Raw genomic sequence first — 22,406 nt, 5'->3', positions numbered from 1 at the left:
TCTCGTCCTTTCATTACGGGAAAGCTCTATCTGATGCAGGCGTACCCTTTTAGAGTGATGAGATAATTCAACTCATGGATATGTAATCCAATGAGAGGATACGGGAATTTTTCATTAAATACTCGTAGCGTGTGATACCTACGAGTATATCCAATATAAATTCCACATTTTTAAAAGTTTTAATTTAATATCTTGGATTACCAATTGATATATCGCGATTGAAATAGCCGGGTCCACATAAAGCGCGTCAGTGATGCTCGTATGGATTAGCTTCTACCGAGGCAAAAGCATGCCCGTCGATTGAGGCAGCACGGCGGCCCGTAGACGCTAACTGGGATTCCGGATATAGCCTTATTATGAATAGAATTAAGGTTTTTTATTCATATATTTGTGTAATGTAAACCCAAATCCGACATTTTTCCTTTTCTCCTTTTTCTAAATTTCCTGGAAGAGGTCGCTTCTTAAGGATAACTATTGTACAGTAAATTAAAGTGCATTTCAAAGAAATCTTGTTGCAAACTAGCCTCGCTATGTTGCCTCGCTTAGTGAGGACCCTGCTATAGGTACGTCTGAAATGACTAGCTTTTATTTACTTACTACAAATTTTTTAAGGGTGAATACAGGAATGGTTTAAGTATTGTTTTAAATGTGCGATCGGATTTTTTTTACTTTTTATCAAAATTATTAAATTTCGTTTTGTAATGAAAATATTAATAAATATTACGGCGACAGTAATATTTTGGCCAATCGTTGCTATTTTTTGCGTCTTGGCAGATTTTATTTTACGGTAGGTATGGTATACCTACCTTTTTACCTAATTAAAAATGAGTGCTGTATCATAATCATCATCAACCGATAGACACCCACTGCTGGACATAGGTCTCTTGTAAGAACTTCCACACGTCATGGTTAGCGCCGCCTGAATCCAGCGGCTCCCAGCGACTCGTCTGATGTCATCTATCCACCTAGTGGGGGATCTTCCAGCGCTGCGCCCGCTATGCAAGGTCGCCATTCCAGCACCTTGAGACCCCAACGGCTGTTTTTCCGAACTACGTGCCCTGCCCATAGAGTACTTACCTACTTATTTATAAAAAAATGTTTGTAACTAGGTAAGTTCGTTAGCACAAGATCCCTTCGACATCAATACTCGCAGGTAGATAACCTTTTTACGTAGGTACCTACGTATTTGTCTAATTAGACTAGTCTAGACATAGATTTTTTATCACCTTGACCTTTCAGATCTGATTGTCACGATTATGCTCTTTTGCAACTTAAGTCACTATTTAAGAAATATTTAATGCAGCGCTACTAGATTTGAATGCACCTGAAGTTTTTCACTAGCTTCTCATTATTGTAATGGAAAAGTGGAGTAGGTATGCTTTTATGCTCTTACATAAATGAAATCTAAACTCACCTTGGCGGGTCTGGGGCGTGCTTCGCGACGCAAGTGAGATTGATATCCGAGCCCGCTCGTACGAACAGCTCTGGCCCGGATAAAATTTCAGCCTTCGAAACTGTTGACAAGAACACACTTTATTGATATAAACTACCTTTACGTTTATATTAAGATTGAGCAGCTCTTGTGAAAGGATATACGTGTTTTGTTTTTACAGCTGAAGTTTTAAAGTTCATGCGAAGTCTATAAGAAAGATCGAAGTGATCAATTTTAGTCATAGCACAGCTAAAGTACGCGATAGGTAAAGATAGCAATCGGGGTATCAGGCCAGGGCCGCACACCTGTCACCCGCGCTATCCCACACCGCGTTAGTGCGGGGCCGTGCGGGTGTGCGGAGTTGCCCGATTGCCATCTCGACCACTGTCGCGCACTATACTAAAGCCCGGCGCGGTGCCCACTGGCGGCACGGCACGGCAAGGGAGTTTTCATGAAATATTTTTATTTTATTTTATTTATTACTAGCTGCCCCGGCGAACTTCGTACCGCCTAACAGTCGATTCAAATTTTTAAAACTTTTCTCTCCGTAAGAACCATCCTCGTACTTCAAGAAATATTATAAAAAAAGAATTAGCGAAATCGGTTTAGATGTTCTCGAGATTTGCGATCAGCAACACATTTAGCGATTCATTTTTATATCTATATATATAAAAGGAGAAGGTGACTGACTGACTGACTGACTGACTGACTGACTGATCTATCAACGCACAGCTCAAACTACTGGACGGATCGGGCTGAAATTTGGCATGCAGATAGCTATTATGACGTAGGCATCCGCTAAGAAAGGATTTTTGAAAATTCAACTCCTAAGGGGGTTAAATAGGGGTTTGAAATTTTGTAGTCCACGCGGACGAAGTCGCGAGCATAAGCTAGTTAGAGAATAAGAAGAATGTGTAGAAAAAGAAGATACACAACTTTTTTTTGGTTTAAATAAAAATGGCAACATAGCAACCTTACTACATATTATAGAACACATGTTTAAAACATTGATAATATAAACGTGGTGTTATTTATACCTACGTGCTTGTGTTTAAATACGCAACCACGTAAAATTCACTTTAATTTAAAGACAGATCTGTAGTCTGTACGGATCCAAACAAAATATTAAAATAAAATCACCCTTGGCCGAAACTTTACACACACTCATTAATTATTCCCTTTTTATATATTTTTTAAATGAACAAATATATAATTAAACATCAGTTTGCTTTGCGAGTTAATATACTTTAAATAAATATACATTTTACCCCAAAATTTCATCAAAGAGACTTGTAATTACCTCTCAACATATAGGAAAATATACGGTTTCAATAGGCTTTTTGGGCTGTAATCAACGATTTCAATGTAATAATAATGCCTACGTACCTATTATATCCAAACCAAAAAAATACTGATTAAAATAAAACGTATATTATGTTTTATTATTTAAATATTATGAACTTTATCTCTACCTTTAGATACCGATAGTACGCGACAGGTTGAGATCGCAATCGGGGAGAGAACGCCCCGCACACCCGCACAGCCCCCGCGCTAAACCGGTGCGGGCGAGCATGGGTGCCGTGCGGATATGCGGGACGTCCCCCCAAAAGCTGTCTAGGACATGATTGAAAAGTTAGCGTATATAAATGAAAAAAAATGTGAGCGCCTTTTTAAATAAATTATTTTGGGATTGCTGTTTTATGTTTTCAATATGCAAATACGATTACAACGACACGCCTCGACTGACACGACAATACTAAACAAGTAAACACTACGAAAATGTATGGCATCGGCTTCACGCATTGACGCGGGGTGCTCGAAAGTGACTCCATTTTTTTAAAAATAAAGATAGCGAGCAAACGAGCAGGCGCGCGGGCGGGTCACCTGATGCTAAGTGATTACTGCCGCCCATGAACATTTGCAGCACCAGAGGAACCGCCGATGCGTTGCCGGCCTTTTAGGAATTTGTTGGTCCGCCCCTTGAATAACCCCATGTTGTAATCTAGTGCGAACACCGCCGATGGGAGTTGGTTCCACAGTTTGCGTGGAAAGGAGGATCTGGCACAGCGGACGGACATTATACTTTCGTAGTGCTTAGACGTACGCTAAGACGTCAGTCTGTGCCTCATGCAAGTCTACCATGGCTGTCTTTCCACCATATGTGAGCTAAGTGATGAGCGAAGGTGAAACTAAGCTGCGAAACTAGATAGGTAGGTATGTATCTATTTCCACCAAAGCTAAGTGGTGCAGCGGAATGGGTAAGATATTGACTTCAACGAGTACGTAAAAAACTTAGTTTCGTTGAACTCTTGTATACCAGAGCTATGCTATGAAAATCAAATATCATATTAGTTGATATCATGATATAATATGTACATTGTACAGTACGCGACAGGTAATAATGCCAATCGGAAAGGGAACGCCCCGCACACCCGCACAACTCCTGAGCTAACCTGATGTGGACAAGCGCAGGTGACGTGCGGGTGTGCGGGACGTCCCCCCGCCTCATACCCTGATTGCCATCTCAACCTGTCGCGGGCTATAAATCCCTTCGCTAGGTACACGGCTTAGTACATCTCTGGTGGAAAGATGGCTTTACGCTAAGGTTAAAGTTTCCCTAACTTTATATCTCGTAGCTTAATCAATTTGATACTAACCGACAACAGTGAGTCGGAACGACAAACTAATCTTGGGCTCTGTGGATACTTGGCACTCGTAAACCCCCGAGTCGCGCGGTTGGGCGGGCGCCACCCGCAGCGTCCACTCGTCCGACCCGTCCGCGTGGAGTGCCGCAAACCGCGCGTCGCTGCTGTACGTGTGCACCCCCACAGTTAGTATGTGCAAGTCTCGCTTACGGATCCAGGATACCTAGAAAGATAAAAATAATTAATTACTTTGCCATTACGAGCACATAAACTCTAAAATCCATACTAATATACTAATATAATATCCATATAAATGCGAAAGTGTGTCTGTCTGTCTGTCTGTCTGTCTGTCTGCTAGCTTTTCACGGCTCAACCGTTCAACCGATTTTGACGAAATTTGGTACAGAGATAGCTTACATCCTGGGGAAGGACATAGGCTACTTTTTATCCCGGAAAATTAAAGAGTTCCCACGGGATTAAAAAAAACCTAAATCCACGTGGACGAAGTCGCGGGCATCATCTAGTATTATTATAAATGCAAAAGTGTGTTTCTTTGTTTGTTTATTGATTTGTTGGTTCTTTGTTTTGAAACCTAAATCTACGTGGACGAAGTCGCAGGCATCAGCTAGTGCTTCATATTTAAAACAATAAAATAAGTAGGTACATTTAGTATTTTGGTTTAAATACCTATATGAAATTTATTTTCAAGAAATAGCATTATTTGCAAGATGTAAAAAAAGTTCAGCTTTCCAAATGTAATATTGGTTTTTACAGAATATTAAAATGTATAGGTAATAAAACCCCAGGTAGACTAATAATATGAATTTTATAATTTAGAAGTGAAACAACTTAACTACGTACAAAAACCAAAAAGTAAAAACCAATTAGCCGTAATTGTAAAGTTGTTTAAAATCTCGCGCGTTGTGCCCTAAAAGCACCTTAAAATCTGGAACACTTAAGACGCGACTTGGACAGCGTACAATGGAATTAGTCCTCGGATTGAAACTTTCTCGTGAAACGATAAAGAGAGCTCTAAATGTTTTAATTGGATAAAATCCGATAAAACGAATTTGACAAGAAAGCAGATTAAACAGCCAAGTTAATTGAAAATTTGTTAGAACCAGTCTATTTTTATGTTAATAAGAGCTAGATCACTAGTTGCAAGTAGTTACTGTTGCGATTTGAACAAGAAAATAACTATAGGTAATTTCATTGCAGCGAATTTTCAGATCCGCTGGCTATACACGATCAAGTTCACCGGTCAAGTTTGCAGCAGACTTCTAATAACTTGACGGTGTATGGTTATCACTTGACTGGAAACCGCTTAAAGCAAACTTGATCGTGTATAACCAGCGTAATATCTATTGCATTTAAGGAAAGAAGCTATGAGCTGCAGGAAGGTACGACGATCGATTAGCAATTAAAAAAGCGAAAAGGCATCGGCTATAACTAAGCTCAACAAGAACATCAGCTACAGTTAGGAAGGATAACTAAAACTTTGGAAAGGTATCCTTTTTTTTAGAGTTATACCTAAGTGTAACAGATATGTACAAGGCATAGGTAAATTAGTATCTTGTGTTAAAATGGCGCCTAAAGGTCGTTTTGTTTACTCAGCCGAGTAAAAGGATTACATTGAATAAGCATGATTGATTCGCAGAAGAACAAATACATGTTAGAAATGTGTCTGAATTGGCAATACAGACGAGTCATGCGGCGCAAAGCTGATCAGCCAAAGAGCAAATAAATGTATTTTACCAGGCATCAGACAATTACGAGATATACGGGCATATTTTATTCAACATAAATTATTATGCTACTTTGAGACATAAACGTAAAAGGAATATTATTTTATTACACGCTAAAACGTATTTCTTGTAATGAAAGATTATTCTACCGTTATATAGATCACACGAGCTTCGAGTTTGATTAAGTTTTCTAATAAAAAACCTTAATATCTTGTCATTTTAATGTTTTAAAATCATATAACGTCATATCATTGTACATAATATCGCCGATTCACTACTGAGCACGGGTCTCGTCTACGAATGAGAAGGGTTTGGCCATAGCTTAAAACGCACATAGCTACGAAAAGTTAGAGGTGCGTGCCCGCGATCGAACACTGGGCCCCTCGATTAGCTTTTTATAAGAAGATATACCTACACGATTTGTCAAATCATTAGATTCTAGCACTCTTTCGACGTTGGGGTCCCAAGGTGCTGGAGTGGCGACCTCGCACCGAAAAGCGCAGTGTTTGGAAGACCTCCTAGTAGGTGGACAGACGACATCAAAAGAGTCGCATGCTGGATTCAGGCGGCAGCAAGACCGTGGCGTGTGGAAGTCCCTACAAGAGAACTATTTCCAGCACTAGAATATTTATCGGTTGATATGATGATGATGACTCTTTCGACATAACATCGTGTAGAAATGGCAAGTCTCTTGTCGATGCAGTTTTCCTAATATCGACGTACGACGCGGCAGTTTAAATTTCGCACATCAGGAAAACTATTTTCATAAACTGACCCACCCGGGATACGCTGCAGCATTCTAAAAGCTACGCCTAAAACCAACGAGGTCGGTAACTCATTGAAATGCAAAATAAAAATAGCAGTAGCGGCATAACATTTTTATTTTATTACCGAAAAAAATTGTGTTTTATATTCTCTGACGGATAAAATTGGGCAGATAGCTAAAAATTCTACCAAGCGGACCATATGCACATAACTTGTAATATCAAATTTTCACGTTTCAGGTTCGGTATACGATGTAAATAAAATTATACATTTGGAACGAAAAGTTGTATCTATTTTACGGGCTGTGCCACTAAAGAATTTCTAGCCTATTTTTAAGTCTTACACAATGACGATTTCAAAAATACTTGAGTAAATAACGCAGTGCGAGCACTATTTCACGATTCTTAGCCTTTTTTTTAAATAAAATAGGTCTTTTTAAAATTTATAGACTAGGGATTGGTTGCAATCAGACCTGCGGCATGTAATGATGCAGCCTAAGATGGAGTGCACTTGCCTTGAAGATGCCTATTCACTCTTCTTCACTGCCACTGCATTTAATTTTTGCCTACCAGCATCAACATACTTCAAGGCTACAGAGCGGAGCGAGACCAATAATTAATCTATGGTTACTGATAAAATTTAATGTCACAAAAACTTAATAACTATTTTCTTGGTACCAACCTGGAACTTATGTCTTTATGATCGGCAGTCAAATAACCTAGCCATCACTGTTATGCTAGACAAACATCTTCATAATAACACTAGCTAACCCGCCCCGGCCTCGCTCGGGTAAAATTTAGAAAATCGAGGTGGGGGTTGAATTTCCAAAAATCCTGGAACACGTATTTCTTCATTTGTGACCGAATTAGCAATTTTCATGCAAATAACTTGAAAAACGACGAATTTTCATACAAACTTTCATCCCCAATTTAACCCACTTAGGGGAGGAATTTCGAAAAATCCTTTCTTAGTGAATGCCTACTCTTATAAACGTGTACACCCTCAGAATTTCATGTCTCTAGGACCAGCGGTTTAGGCTGTGCGTTGATATATAAGCCAGTCAGTCAGCCAGGACTTTGAATCTACACTAATATTATAAAGAGGAAAACTTTGTTTGTTTGTTTGTTTGTTTGTTTGTTTGTTTGTTTGTTTGTTTGATTGTACTGAATAGGCTCAAAAACTACTGGACCGATTTTAAAAATTCTTTCACCATTCGAAAGCTACATTATCCACGAGTAACATAGGCTATATTTTATTTTGGAAAAAAATAGGGTTCCGTAAGATATTTGGGTTTTTCGGACACAAGGTGTAAAAAATCAACCAGAAAAGTTACTTATTTTGCGTACGCTGCCTAAACTATAAAAGATAGAACCATAAAATGTTCTAATTAATTGTAGATCTTATAAATATCTACAAAAAAGTCCGCGACACACTATACCCATCTATGTCGAGTGAGGCACAGCAACCATTTTTTTATTTAAAAATCTTGAATTTTTTTTGGACTACATTTAAACGCGTTTATTTTACTCATGCTATTAATCCTTATCAAAATAAATGATTTCATCACTAAGAACAGTTTATGGAGATAATATTTGGTCTTTGAATGATTAAAATTGGACGTTTGGTTTTGAAGTTATGGCGAAATTAAAATATTACGATTTCTGCTGCACGGCCCGTTGTATTATATAAAGAGGTAATGTCGTTAAGTTTGTTTGTAGGGGGTAATCTTTAGAACTACTGAACCGATTTTAAAAATTCTTTCACCAGTAGAAAGCTACATTATTCCTGAGTGACATAGGCTATACGGGATCTTTAAAAACCTAAATCTACGCGGGCGAAGCCGCGGGGATCAGCTAGTTTTATATATAAAGATAAGTACCTCGACCGTATAATTATTTTCAACCCCGACGTATGCGTCCACACATTAGTTTGTTTGAATACCAAGACCTAGCATTAAAGGTACACAAATTATAGTTTGTCATTTCACAAATACATACATTTCGTTTCTAATATCGTTGATATTTAGATTTGCTTATTTAGGGTAAGGATGGAATATTTTAACACTTGTTTACTGTGACTTAATAATTGGGTTGACATGAAGTAGTACACATCGACCTTTAGATGGAGATAGCAGGTTTGTAGAGCATTGTCTCTGTCGTTAAGATCGACAAAACGTCATGGTATGAGTGACAGAGATAATACGCTCTTACATAGCCGAAATGTCATTATAAATACCGATGTACATTACTTTCTGCCGCGTACTACATCTCCTTGAAAAGAAAATGGAATCTTTTACGTGATTGCTCAATCGCAAAGTGATTCTCTGTATTGTTCTAGATTTGCAGAAAAACTTTTTACGCTAATATGTATATTGTATATGTATATATAGGTAACCCGGACTCATGTTAGATCTTCAAACACGTATATATAGCTGCTGCAGATGTAGATTGTAGAAGCTCCCGGCATCTGCATATGCCCCATGCGTATAATTGTACTAATACTGGTACGATATTATAAGCACCTTGGCCATATGGAATGTACGGACCTAACGTTTTTTAGGTTTTACGATAAATGTAATATTATAAATGTCAACTTATAAAATATCTTACTCTTTGTATTATTGCCTATACTATAAACGTCATAAATACAACCCTATTGGGAATTTAATTCGAATTATATATGCGGCACGTTGCACCCCACGGTTTTAAAACTTTCTTCGCGCCGCGTTTAAAAGCATCGCGGCGACGGAATTCAACTAACTATAACTGCATATTCACAAACTATTCTTTCGCTGTTAAAGTTTTTATAGGTCAAGCCCGGATCAAGTGGCATTAAAACTCTCTTTGGAAAAAACGCAATAGTGACGATGTTTTATTGCAATTTATTTTGCAGTCTCTATAGGGAGTAAAAGATGGCTTTTATAGTTTGACATAATATTTTAATACTGGTTATACCATAACTCCTATTTCTTCTTTCTACCGTTGGTACCGGCTTATACGCCAGGATCTGGTGATCCAATTCAACGTCGATCTCGGGCAGTTTACATTACCACGCCTCTGATAGGTAAGTATAGTTCTAATCTATCTTTGTCTTACTATTCTTGGTTTTAGTTTTATGAGGATTCCTCCAAAACGTGCCAATATTTACTTCCTACGTCTACGCTCAATTAGGTCCTAAATATATAAAACACTAGCTTATTCCAGCGACTTCGTCCGTGTGGACTATACAATTTCAAACCTATATTTTACCCCCTAAACGGTTGAATTTTTAAAAATCTTTTCTTAGCGCATGTCTACGCCACAATAGCTATCTGCATGCCAAATTTCCTGTAAAATAAAATAAAAGTCCTGTAGTTTGAGCTGTGCGTTGATAGTCAGTCAGTCAGTCAGCCACGTTTTCCTTTTATATTATACTAGCTTATGCCTGCGACTTCGTCCGCGTGGACTACAAAAAATTTAAACCCCTATTTTATACCCATATTAGATAAGATAGATAAGTGTAAATTACAAACTTTCGCGATTCTAACTTCAAAACTGACAAACTTTCATACAAACTTCAAACCCCTATTTTACCCCTTTAGGCGTTGAATTTTGAAAAATCCTTTCTTAGCGGATGCCTACGTCACAATAGCTATCTGCATGCCGAATTTCAGCGTGATCCGTCTAGTAGTTTGAGCAGTGCGTTGATGGATCAGTCAGTCAGTCAGTCAGTCAGTCACCTTTTCCTTTTATATATTTAGAAGATAGAAGATTCTTGGCATTTTGACGGACCTGTTTGAAAACATGAACAGCACTGCACTGCTGTGAATCGAAGCAATCTGCGACCCGAATGAGTCAGCCCGCTAAAGCCCTTCAATAGACAATTTGGCTACCATTCACTCGCCGCTCACACCGGAAACCATGTAAGAGATTATCCATTCCACTGAATTTATTCCGGCCTCGTTTAGTGCTAAAGCCGAAATACATAAGTAAAAAACATTTACGTAAGCGCACTTTTCGTTGAGTATACTTGAAAATCAGAAATTTACTACCAACGGAATAGAACATGTAGTTTTTTAACTTCTTTTCAATAGTACGCTCAGCATTCAAGAACTCTCAGATCTGCAAGATCTTTCAAGATCTGCGGCACGTTATCAGTACCCTTATTATCAATGCGAAAGTGTGTTTGTTTGTTGGTTTGTTAATTTGTCATTCAATCACGTCGCAACGGTGCAACGGAATGACGTGATTTTTTGCATGGGTATAAGATAGGTATAAGAAAGACCTGGAGAGTGACATAGGCTACTTTTTTGCCCAGAAATTCAAAGAGTTCCCCCGGGATTTTTAAAAACCTAATTCCATGCGGACGAAGTCGCGGGCATCAGCTAGTTATTAATATTTCAGCAGTAAAAGTGATAAAATCTTTACCTTAATTAATTGAATTAATTGTAGATAATTAGTTAAATTAAGTGTATTGGAGACAGTTATGTAGTGAATAAATTACAAAACGCATAGCAGCTATATAACATACGCTGTAATGTAAAGCTTAATATACCTATAGCGGGTTAAAAAGCCATTCCATTTGCAGAAACGGTATCTCTGCGGACAACAACCTCATTTTGTTAGTGACCCCAATTTAGAGCGAGGGGATATGTATTAACAGACTAATTTTGTTTTACTTGTAAAGTAAAAGTTTGTTTTTAACTTGTTCACATGCGTGTAAGTAGAGTTCGGCAATACAACTCATTTTAAATTGGTTTCTTTATCTAAACATTTAATAGGCATAAATATTAAAAGTTATGGTGCCTATAATTTAGGTTAGTGTTAATTCTATTTTGGACTTAAACGAATGGCTAAGAATCGTGACTTTCAGTGCTTAATTTCAAGCTTTCAACGTTTTTTTGTTGATAATCGCGCTAGGAATAAAGTTTTGCTTTTACGATGTGTTATTTTGCACGAATTCACTTAGCGATTCAGCGATGATTCCTTTTAATAAAAACGTTACGTGTTCATTTGGAATAAACCTTGGGGCTGACAATCGATATGATTACATAAACGTTTAATTGAACAACGTTTTTGATTGCTGCTATTTTAGGACAATAGTTATAGGTTAACGTAATAGGTTGAGGTTTTTAGTTTATTGACTGGGTAAGAAATAATTAAAGCTATAAATGAATGAATGAACCTTCCATAACTCAACTTTTTTATTTATTTATTTGTATTTAGATACAAGTTAGCCCTTGACTGCAATATCACCTGGTGGTAAGGGATGATGCAGTCTAAGATGGAGCGGGCTAACCTGGAAGGGGTATGACAGTTGGTATTAAAACCCTTTGGTTTATACACGGCATCGTATCGGAACGCCAAATCGCTTGGCGGCACGGCTTTGCCAGTAGGGTGGTAACTAGCCACGGCCGAAGCCAGACCAGACCAGAAATTTAGAAATTATAAAATTCCAAACCCTGCCAGGAATCGAACCCGGGACCTCCCACTAATAAGACCACAGGGCTTACCACTGCGCCAGGGTAAGTCTTTGTCTCCGGGTGGACAAGAATCCGAAACCCGTAGCTCGTAGGTTCATACCCCAACCATTGCACGATTACCGTATCTACTTCTAGCACAAGCTTTACGTTTGGTGAGAAGGGAAAGAAGGGTAAGTCTAGTAACTGGTATCTTGGTGGTTTGCTAAATTTTCGTAAAAATATCTAAATAGTTTTTAAAGTTTAAAGATTTGTATGTAAATCCTTGGCCGAATTTAGCTTTTTCATTTCCTCCGTGCTTCGGAGTGTGTTCGTCCGAATTATTATCGCTAATATCTGATAATAACTGTAAAACCATAGTCAAAATCTCGTTCTTCAAGTCATATTGTACCTATGTAGAACGATCCACAATATCATTCCAAGAAAACTCCTACCCGACACGACAGTGGCGTTCATAGGGTTCTAAGCAAGGGTAGTCATTAGTTCCTATTTATGTCCCTATGACCTGCACACCACTAGTAATATTGAAAAACTAGCTAATGCTTGCAACTTCGTCTGCCTAGACTACACAAATTTCAAACCCTTATTTCGCCCCCTTATGAGTTGAATTTTCAAAAATCCTTTCTTAGCGGATGCCTACGTCATAAATTTTAATAGCTATCTTCGTACCAAATTTCAGTCCGATCCGTTCAGTAGTTTGAGTTGTGCGTTGTTAGATCCATCAGTCACATTTTCCTTTTATATATTTAGATGATTTTTGTGCTATTCCAATTAGGGTAAGCAGTGCTTTTATGCTTCTATGATCTGCACACCACTGACACGACCCTAAACAATGAAGAATACGATGCGAGAGAGAATAACTTTATAGTACTGACCGCTCTATCAGCTAAGTTTCTGACTCTGCAGTGGAGGTACGCAGGCTGGCCCACGGCGGCGGTGGCCTCGCGCTTCGTGCTGTTATCGAAGTACGGCTGCCCCAGAGGCTCCCAGCCTCCGCCGCCGGCTGTTACACCTGCAACAAATACAAATCTTAGCTTTAGGGAATAGAGTTCAAAATTGTAATTTACAGATCGAACCGCCCGATAGACTCTACAGTTACTCTTTTCCAATGACATTATTCCATTGATGTGCTACAGCACCCGGCAGGAAATAATAATGTACACGACCTTTAGAAAGAGGTTTCGGCTTCGTAGAGCGTTGTCTCTGTCACTCATATCTTTGTGACGTTTTGTCGGTCTCAACGACAGAGACAACGCTCTACAAAACCGCTAGCTCTTTTTAAAGGTCGAGGTACAAAAAAAGATGACGATACGTGACGTAGTGCTCGACAAATGTGAACCATTTAGATGCTTTAGTAACATATAAACTTCTCTTTTACATAATGTAACAACATCTTTTCTCAATACAATAACATGATATAGTCATTCGTCATCGAATTCCCTCCATATAGCGGCTAGTCTCATCGGGGAATAGCAAACTACGTAGGAGATATTAATTATGTACATTAAGTATGTAAGTATGAACATTAAGTGTGTGCGCGAACATAGATGCGCTTTCTATTCCCTCGCTCTCATACTCCGAAGAAAAAATCTAGTAAGTAGGTAAATGAATAGTCGAAATGTAGGACCATAAAACCTTTATTTCATTACTGTACCACTAATAAGGAGTTTGTAAGGATTATGTAATTACAGCACAATTATCGGCTGTTCACGATAAGCCATAATAATAATTGTATTGCGCTCTGCAATACAATTATAATGGCTGCCATAACACATGCATTGGGTTCGTAATATTTTTTTATTATTAAAAGAATATTAGCCAATAGTTGCTGACTAATATTCCCTTTTCCCCTCCATGCTAATTTGCGTTTACTATTGCTTATTATAAACGTTTACTGCATTTAATTTTGGCAATAACCTTACATTTATGGAACTTTAATATAGTGTAGCCATTTTAACTAATAAAATAGATTTGGAATAAACAAATAAAACTGACTCACTAACATAATACTATTATTGTATAGTTCAAACGGCTGGGCCGTGAGGTCGCAGAATTTTTAAATTACTTATCTAAATATATAAAATGAAAAGGTGACTGACTGACTGATTGACTGATCTTTCAACGCACAGCTCAAACTATTAGACGAATTGGATTGAAATTTGGCATGCAGAGATAGCTATTCTAACGTAGGCATCCGCTAAGAAAGAATTTTTGAAAATTCAACATAGCGTAAAATGTATCCCACTAAAAATATTTCATGTAAATTTGGTTGCCAAGACTCACGAGTTCATAATGCTTTCACTGTTAAAAAGTTATGAGATCTCTAGTAGAGCCAAGCCCCTAGCTGAGCTTCGATTTGTGCTGCCCATGGGGCTTGTCCCAAGTCCAAAGTATATAGCTCTTAAGTGCTCTTGACTGTATCACATTTATAATATTAAATAACATATAACTCTACTTATAAGCCCTGATTCTACAATTCCTACATCTTGGTAAAAAAGTATGGCTTGGCCGTTTGTTTAATGTTGGAATCTCGAAAATGTATAGTGGGGGGAAACGGATTAGACTTAAGACAGAGTTAAAAACTATCTGTGTACCAGATTTCGTCGAAGAAACGGTTAAGGGGATGAGCCGTGAAAAGGACCCAGACAGACAGTCATACACACTTTAGCATTTTATAATATTACTATGCAAGTGTGGATAATGTTACAAATTCGACATAGCTTTGCCATTTCCATACGCTATCCACTAGAAAACGAGGTTCAGTAAACCGCAACGTGTGAATAACTTACAATGATTACTGATTACATAAATGATTTGCTCGCTGTAAACGGGCAAGTGCCGCGGCAATAATTGCGAATACATTTGCGCACAGACGGGGTCTGGACGTAGTACAGTCTAACGTGAATTATGTTATAGTTACAATGTCATGCTACTCCATCCAGGCGCGGGCTCAACGTAAGACAAATCTGTACCCATCAGTCGTTGGTCCTTTGCACCATTTTAGTTACCTGGATCCTAGCGATCTAGTGGCGATAAGGCCGCCAAATTGTACCTGCCTATATTTTTGTTTAGCTGTGATAGCCTAGTGGTAAGGACGTCCGCCTTCTAATCGAAGATCGGGGGTTCGATCCCGGGCACGCACCTCCAACTTTTCGGAGCTATGTGCGTTTTAAGTAATTAAATATCACTTGCTTTAACAGTGAAAGAAAACATCGTGAGGAAACCTACATGCCTGAGAGTTCTCCACAATGCTCTCAAAGGTGTGTCATGTCTACCAATCCGCGTGGCCAGCGTGGTAGACTATGGCCAAAACTCTTCTCGCCCTGAGACGAGACCCCTTCTCTGTAGTGAGCCGGCGATGGGTTGCTCATGATAATATTTTTGTTTTGCTTAGTATATGTTTTTCTGTACTAATTTTGTGGTGTACAATAAAAGTATATTTATTCATTCATACCCACTCACCCGTAAGATCCCTCTGTAAGAAAAATATCACTGTTTTACTTCGACAACTTCATTTCGGCATACCGTATAAAGAATGTTTATCTGTATTTTTCTAATAAGCCAACAGAGAAAAAGAGCAATGAAGCAAAACATTGAATAAACGAATAAACAAGTTCGTGTGTAGATATAGGAATTTTTCCTGAATCATGCTGAAGCTGGCCGGTTTCAGCCGGCTCCCTTCGAAACACCGTCCCTAATGGCGATCCCTCGGCGATACAATTGTACTTTGTTTCCCGTCACGTACCGTTGTTTTTTATTCCTAAAGCGTTAACTGAGGTATTTTGTAAATATTCCAACAATTACTTTCCAAAATGGATTGTTTATTGTGCAGGCAGATGACGTCTATTGTTTTAGCAAGTAAATTAATGATAATAATTAATATATCTACATACTAGCTGATGCCCGCGACTTCACCCGCGTGGAATTAGGTGTTTTAAAAATCCCGTGTAAGTTCTTTGATTTTCCGGGATAAAAAGTAGTCTCACTCTCCAGGTCTTTAACTATATCTATGCAAAAAATCACGTCGATCCGTTGCTCCGATTGCGACATGATTGAAGGACAAACCAACAAAACAACAAACAAACACACTTTCGTATGTATAATAGGGGTAGTGATATTGTTATAAAGAAGAACTTAGATATGTCATATTATACGTATCTAAAGTGAAGACTTTGGTTCACATTCGTGGAGCGCTATGCGTGCTTATATCTTGTCTTACTCATCACCGAGCACGAATTATACATATAATGTTACGCAATATGAACCTAACACGTCTATAGTAAATAGTGTAATTGAAGTAGACAATAAACATTAACCCCTGATATTATGTCAGGACTTGGAACCCAAAACTCAATGACTAAGGCTGAGCTCTATAAAGCGTACTGTGACTTTGCTTAAGCTTATTTCACTCTACGAGATATAAATTATATTATAGTTCAGTCAAAATAGACATTCAAGGTTAAAATAATTCGCATAGGGCTAAAATTGGTACAAATGTTGGGAACACCAATATACAAATGAATTGTGAAAGTTATACCCATTGATTTATTTTTATTTTTGTAACGTTGAATGTCGTAGTGTGAAATGAGCTTGGATAGATTTATATCGGTGATATAACACTGTTTCCTAGTATCATTTAGTAGTATTTAAACAGGACTGTCACCCGTAGTAAAAAAATGTATGTGACGAAGCAGTTAATTTTTAAATATTTTAGCGAAATAAAGCAATAATAATATAAATATCACTCAAATAAAATTTTCAGTCACCTTTTTGCATAAAATGTTTCACAGTTATATAATTTTTACTGAAAGAAATACAAAATGAAAATATACTGGCAAACATCTACAAAATGTGTTTTAGGTACGTGAAACTGAATAAAATAGGAATATACTTTGGTCTTCATTTTGTAAAAACATAGCATTTGTTCTCTAAACTGGGTAACAGAACAAAAATGGAGATGCTATTCTCTAAGCAACTATTAGGTTTCGCCGAAGTGCCCGCTTCTAAGGGTAGAATCGTTATTATCCCCTTTGCAGGAGCGTTTACAAAAGCCTTTATCTTCTAATAGTAAAAGTTTATTTGTATTTGCCCAGAGGGCTACATTACGTTTGTAGGAAAGATAGTTTAGCTTTGGAAATTACTTTTGAACAGCATCGCCATTTTCTTATTACCTACCGTGTTTTGACTATCATTATATTTTATAGGTACGCACAGAAAATATAGAGCTTTGATCACAACGTAAGGCGTAACCGTTGTTTCCTTGTATATATATTGTTGGTTGGTTGTTGTAGGTATATTGTGTATATTTTTATTAATTGTAGTACTTTATTTTGGTGTTTAAACTATCGTGAGTGATTTCCATTATAAATATAGAAGAAACCGACTTAACTCACGTATTTAGTCGACATTAGCCTGACTAGTTTTGAAACCCATCCGGGGTCATGTCTCACAAGACTCAGTTCACAAACGCGTCGCAATTGAGACTGCGTGCCACACGCGCCTCGACCCGCGCGGCCGCGGCCGGGCTACCGTCGACTAAATACGTAAGTAAAGCCGGTTTCTTATATATTTATAATTGTAGTACTTATTCTATGAATTCATTCACTATGACCTTTATTATTTTACAAGACTTTGCCATGAAGTCGTTTAAAAATTCCTAGACTAAAAAGTAGGATCCTACGTCCGTAAGACGCCCATGCTATAAATATCGACGCGACGGTTTAGTCGTATATTCATGAAAAGGTAACAGAACACACCCACTCTCACATTATAAACATAATAATTATATCGTAATGTAAAAGACAGTAATGAATATATTATGTGTAAAAGTCATAAGACCCCTTTCACAGAAGTAGTATTAACACTGCACGTTTTTATTACGGGGTAAATTTTACCGAAACGCAGTGTGCGTTCTTTGCAATATAAACAACGTATCTTCAGTTCGATACTTTATGTACTTGTACTGCGCTTGAACGCGGCGAAAATATTGTACATCGACCTTTAGAAAGAGATAGTGGTTTCGTAGAGCGTTGTCTCTGTCGTTGAGACCGACAAAATAACACATTGGTATGAGTGACAGAGACAACGCTCTACAAAGTCGAAATCTCATTCTAAACGTCGATGTACAATTATTCTTCATGGCTACTCGGTATTCGGTAGATGAAATTTTGTGTCAGGATGTAAGGATTCTTAGTATATCCTGTTCATCCAAATCTGTTCAGGTACTCAGAAGTCATGGTGGAACAAAGAAACACACATACACACAACACTACAAATACAAAAGTATGCTCCTTTTTTCGTGTAAAAGACGTGCGGTACAAATGCCGTATGAGTGGGCTCTAATAACTCTGTACTCACCGAATAATATGAAAATACAGCTTAACTCCGCCGCCCACATCGCGAACGCTTTTCACATCGTGTCCACTCTAATAAATACCACTTCACTGTAACACCAGCCACTTAGACTTGGCATGTTTTTTATTAATTGCTCGTATTACGCATTTTATTCACTTGCGTCTTATTATGTCCAGTTCCTGTAACACTGAATATTTTACGCGTAAAACACTAATTAAATGTTAGGTATATATTTATGCTTAAGTAGGTATTCTATCTTCGTTTGAACCTATATATTTCAAATAATGTAGGTAGGTATTTATCCTTGACAAGCTTTCAAACGTTTTGCGGCCTAAAATTAAATTAACGCCTCTCTTTTAATCGCGTACACTGTTGTATCTTAATTATCTCTGTCCCGAGGAAGTCCCTACACGAGACCTATGTCCAGCAGTGGACGTCTATTGGTTGTTGATGATGATGATAAACTGGTTTCCAACGACATCAACACCTAGTATCACACGTTTATTTGGCAGGGTAAATCTTACCGTATACCTAAGTTACTTTGGGTATAGAACCATTCACACGTTATTTGTACTGCAAAAATACGTTCACAAAGATTTATCCTGCAAAAACGTGCAGTGGTAAGGTCGCGTGAAAAGGGCATATTATTGTTACGCAAGAGCTATCGAAGGGCGGGTCATCCCCTATAGATAAGTTACGATAATATATTTCTTTTTTTCTTACTAATTAATTCTATTTTAATTTTTATGATTATATTAAATGTCATTAACCGTAAATTGGGTCAGGTTTATACCTAAACATATTAATTATTATGCCTACCCATACCCACAGAAAATCACTCGTTGTAATTAATTTTAATAAAAAATAAGTTCATTAAATTTAATGACCTCACACGATACAAAAAATACTGCTATGTTTTTTTATGAAATGATCAATAAAAAAATATGTTAAACGCATATTCAAATTTTATAGTCACAATAAATGGCTTGTAAGTCATTTATGAAAATCAATTAGCTGAGGGCAATAATTTTAAAAATGACTGACCAATTTGTAGATAAGAACCGTAATGAGTTTGTAATGGATGCCACCTCGAACGACCGCAAATGAAATGTTTGTATAACTTTCCGTGTTTCTGTTATACCTAGTATATAATTAAAAAGTACTGCTGAAAGCCTCGGAACGTCTATAAAGAGATATTTATTATGAAGCGATATTTAAAATAATGTGTAAACGTTTGATTGATAGGTCAATAAAAAACATTAATCGTTGAAAAAATTAAAACATTTATATATAGTTTTTGAACTTTTCAGTTTAAACCAGAATTCAATTTTTGATTTCAGTGATTACTATTATGTTTAGAACACTTGTTCTAATAATATTATACCTAGCTCAATAAATACTTGTTAGTTGACTGATAGGTACCAATTTGGTAACTGGTGAGTAGTGGTGAGTAGAGAGTGAGATAGCTACTTAAAGCACAATCGCTACAAATGCCTGTTTGTCTACTTTATGGCTATCAGAGAGGCTAGAGTCACTCTAACTTCTTTGATAATGTCTAAAAAGGATGCTTAAGCATGTACAATAGCTCGAATCATACCCAAAAGCTTCCATTCTGACGATCAAGCTATCTCCAAGCTATCCCCAAAATTGAAAAAAACTCTTTGCTGCCATTCAGTCGGGCGATAAAAGTTTCAGACCTTAGGCATAATTTTTATTTGGCCAGTCAGGGTACGGTTTGCAGTAAGACTAAAAATAAAGCACTGGCTCCTATACCATAGAAGATTCAACTGTAGGAGCCAGAAACATTGCTAATACATAATATGGTTTGTTTTTTCTATATGATAACCTTGTAATTTTATCACATAAGGATTGTGATTTAGATCTACCTACGCTTCTATAAAGAATATGAGCTGGAATGGAGAGTGCTATTTGCGCTACGAGGTGCGAGATAAAGCTACGAGGTGCCCTGAAGCTGCAAGGCGTGAAAAGTATGCGGAGGCAGACTTATTATTCATGAATCCGAGGTTCACGCCCGAGCCGTGGACATAAGCCAGCACTTATACGAATAACACTATCACAACACCCTCAGCAAAGTCTACAAAACAAGCAATTCGACAGTTTGTACAAAAAATAACACTCTGATCCATTCTCCCAAGAGAAGGAGAGGCTTTTAACGTCGAGCGCCACCGTTTTTATCGAGTTTGAATATTTTGTTTTTATCAACGCTAGCCAGCTTTAAACAAACTTCGTTTATTAACTCGCACTGGATGGTGTCCGTGACTTTGTCCGCGTTGATTTACTCTTGATTTTTCGGAATAAAAAGCAGTCTGTGTACATAACATAATAATTAAGTACTTAGCTTATGCTTTTTAGGCACGGAACAGAAAGAACAGTTTTTTCTGTTCAGAAAGAACTGTTTTTTCTGTTCCGTGTTTTTAGGCCATAGAACATTCAAAACTTGGACTATAGGTAATACCTTAGAGACTCGGTATCGACCTTCAATTAAATAGGTAAAATCGCAACTGACTAGCAAAATACTCTTCTCAGACCAACATTATCAAGGATACGCTAAAGAAAAATACTTAATAGAGGTACTTAATTTTCTATTTGCAAGGCCAAAAAAATACATTTTTTGCATGCTAAAGTTTGGCATGCAGATAGCTATTATGACGTAGGCATCCGCTAAGAAAGGATTTTTGAAATTCAACCCCTAAGTGGATTAAATGGGGGTTTGAAAGTTATGTAGTCCACGCGGACGAAGTCGCGAGCATAAGCTAGTGTTAAAAAATACTTACGTAAAGTAAAATGCGGGTAGTACATAACGCAACGCTTCCATATTATTACATCAATTTCTAACTCCCTAACTTTGTAGATGTGAACAAATGATTGAGCAATTTCCACCAAATTAATCAAACGTACGGTTCGTTGAATGTTGGCAACAGAATCGATGGTGGTTTAGTAAATATTACAATGCTATTGTTCCCCCTTCTATAGGGTTCCGTACCTGAAGGGTGCCAATACCTCCTTGGAGTAAATGTGTTCTGTGGCCAATACTCAGCCTCTACTGTCCGTCCTCCTGTCTGTGTGTCTGTCTGTCTGTCAGCGAGCTGCACACTGTACCTACCTTGGATGAATGATTACCTACAGAGTAGAATTTTTTTTGACAACGACTTTAGGCGTATCAAATCTGGAGATTGACTTTTGGAGCGAGTGTTTGTAACTCAAACCACAGACTAACTTGACGTTAGTTTGTAATTAATGTATCATTTGCAGCAAGCGCGAGCGCCGCGTTCTCCACTCGACTCGCGACGTTGGTTTTTTCGCGAATTCCGTTTGAGTGAATACATTACGAGTCAATGCAGATCCCGTAAGCGCGAAAGCAAATTGCGAAAAAAAAGCGAATGCCGTAAAATGGACCACACTAGAGCCAACAGCTCGAATGTCAGCTCAGTCTGTGTTGCACCCCCATGGTAACAAGATCGCCTCAAATGGTACATTACAAACAAACGGTACAAGTCAATCTTCAGCTTAAACCTCCGCAACGTAACAAATAATTGTATCCTACATAGACAAAGAGAGCTTAATAGATTTGTAGCAAGTGCTCAACTCTCTAGAACTCAAGACATAACGTCTTTATTTGCGGTTCGATGTAACTTCAATCCACAATAGTACAGGATGTATGGTTCGAGAGAGAACTTCCTACCGCCCTCAAGGAGTTTAATGCAAATATGCTTCGTGCCTTCATGGTCTTGAGTACATAAAGCGAGCTTTGATTATAAAATACTACTTATACTAATGCTATTTGTCATAATAGCTTATGACAAATAGCACCAAGCGGAGGATAGAAGTGAGAGGGGACAGAATTGAATATGTCCAGGAATATATTTACCTTGGCCAAATAGTTTCTTTTCAGGCTCGCCAAGATAAAGAAATCACAAGGCGTATCGAAAATGCCTGGAGAAGCTTTTGGTCATTGAAAGAACTGTTTAAAGGCAACTTTCCATTAC

General features: G+C 37.8%; 1 protein-coding gene across 3 annotated transcripts in view; it reads right to left on the bottom strand.

Moving 5' to 3' along the window:
• Window positions 1-22,406, bottom strand: part of LOC117989989 (zwei Ig domain protein zig-8-like) — a 44,926-nt gene that overhangs the window by 16,635 nt on the left and 5,885 nt on the right. For 2 of the 3 annotated variants that reach the window (XM_069504057.1, XM_034977404.2), the window contains exons 2-5: window positions 18,403-18,586; window positions 12,921-13,057; window positions 4,090-4,300; window positions 1,415-1,514 (exon numbers count right to left, since the gene is read on the bottom strand). In XM_069504057.1, the coding sequence (XP_069360158.1) occupies window positions 1,415-1,514; window positions 4,090-4,300; window positions 12,921-13,057; window positions 18,403-18,442 (488 nt within the window). In that variant the 5' untranslated portion in view covers window positions 18,443-18,586. The remainder of the gene's footprint in view (window positions 1-1,414; window positions 1,515-4,089; window positions 4,301-12,920; window positions 13,058-18,402; window positions 18,587-22,406) is intronic. The other variant, XM_069504058.1, reaches the window with a different exon arrangement.

This window comes from Maniola hyperantus, chromosome 17 (assembly GCF_902806685.2).
Source record: "Maniola hyperantus chromosome 17, iAphHyp1.2, whole genome shotgun sequence".
Classification (NCBI taxonomy): Eukaryota; Metazoa; Arthropoda; class Insecta; order Lepidoptera; family Nymphalidae; genus Maniola; species Maniola hyperantus.
Note: the sequence above shows the minus strand (reverse complement) of the source record. Positions and strands in the feature narration are given on the sequence as shown.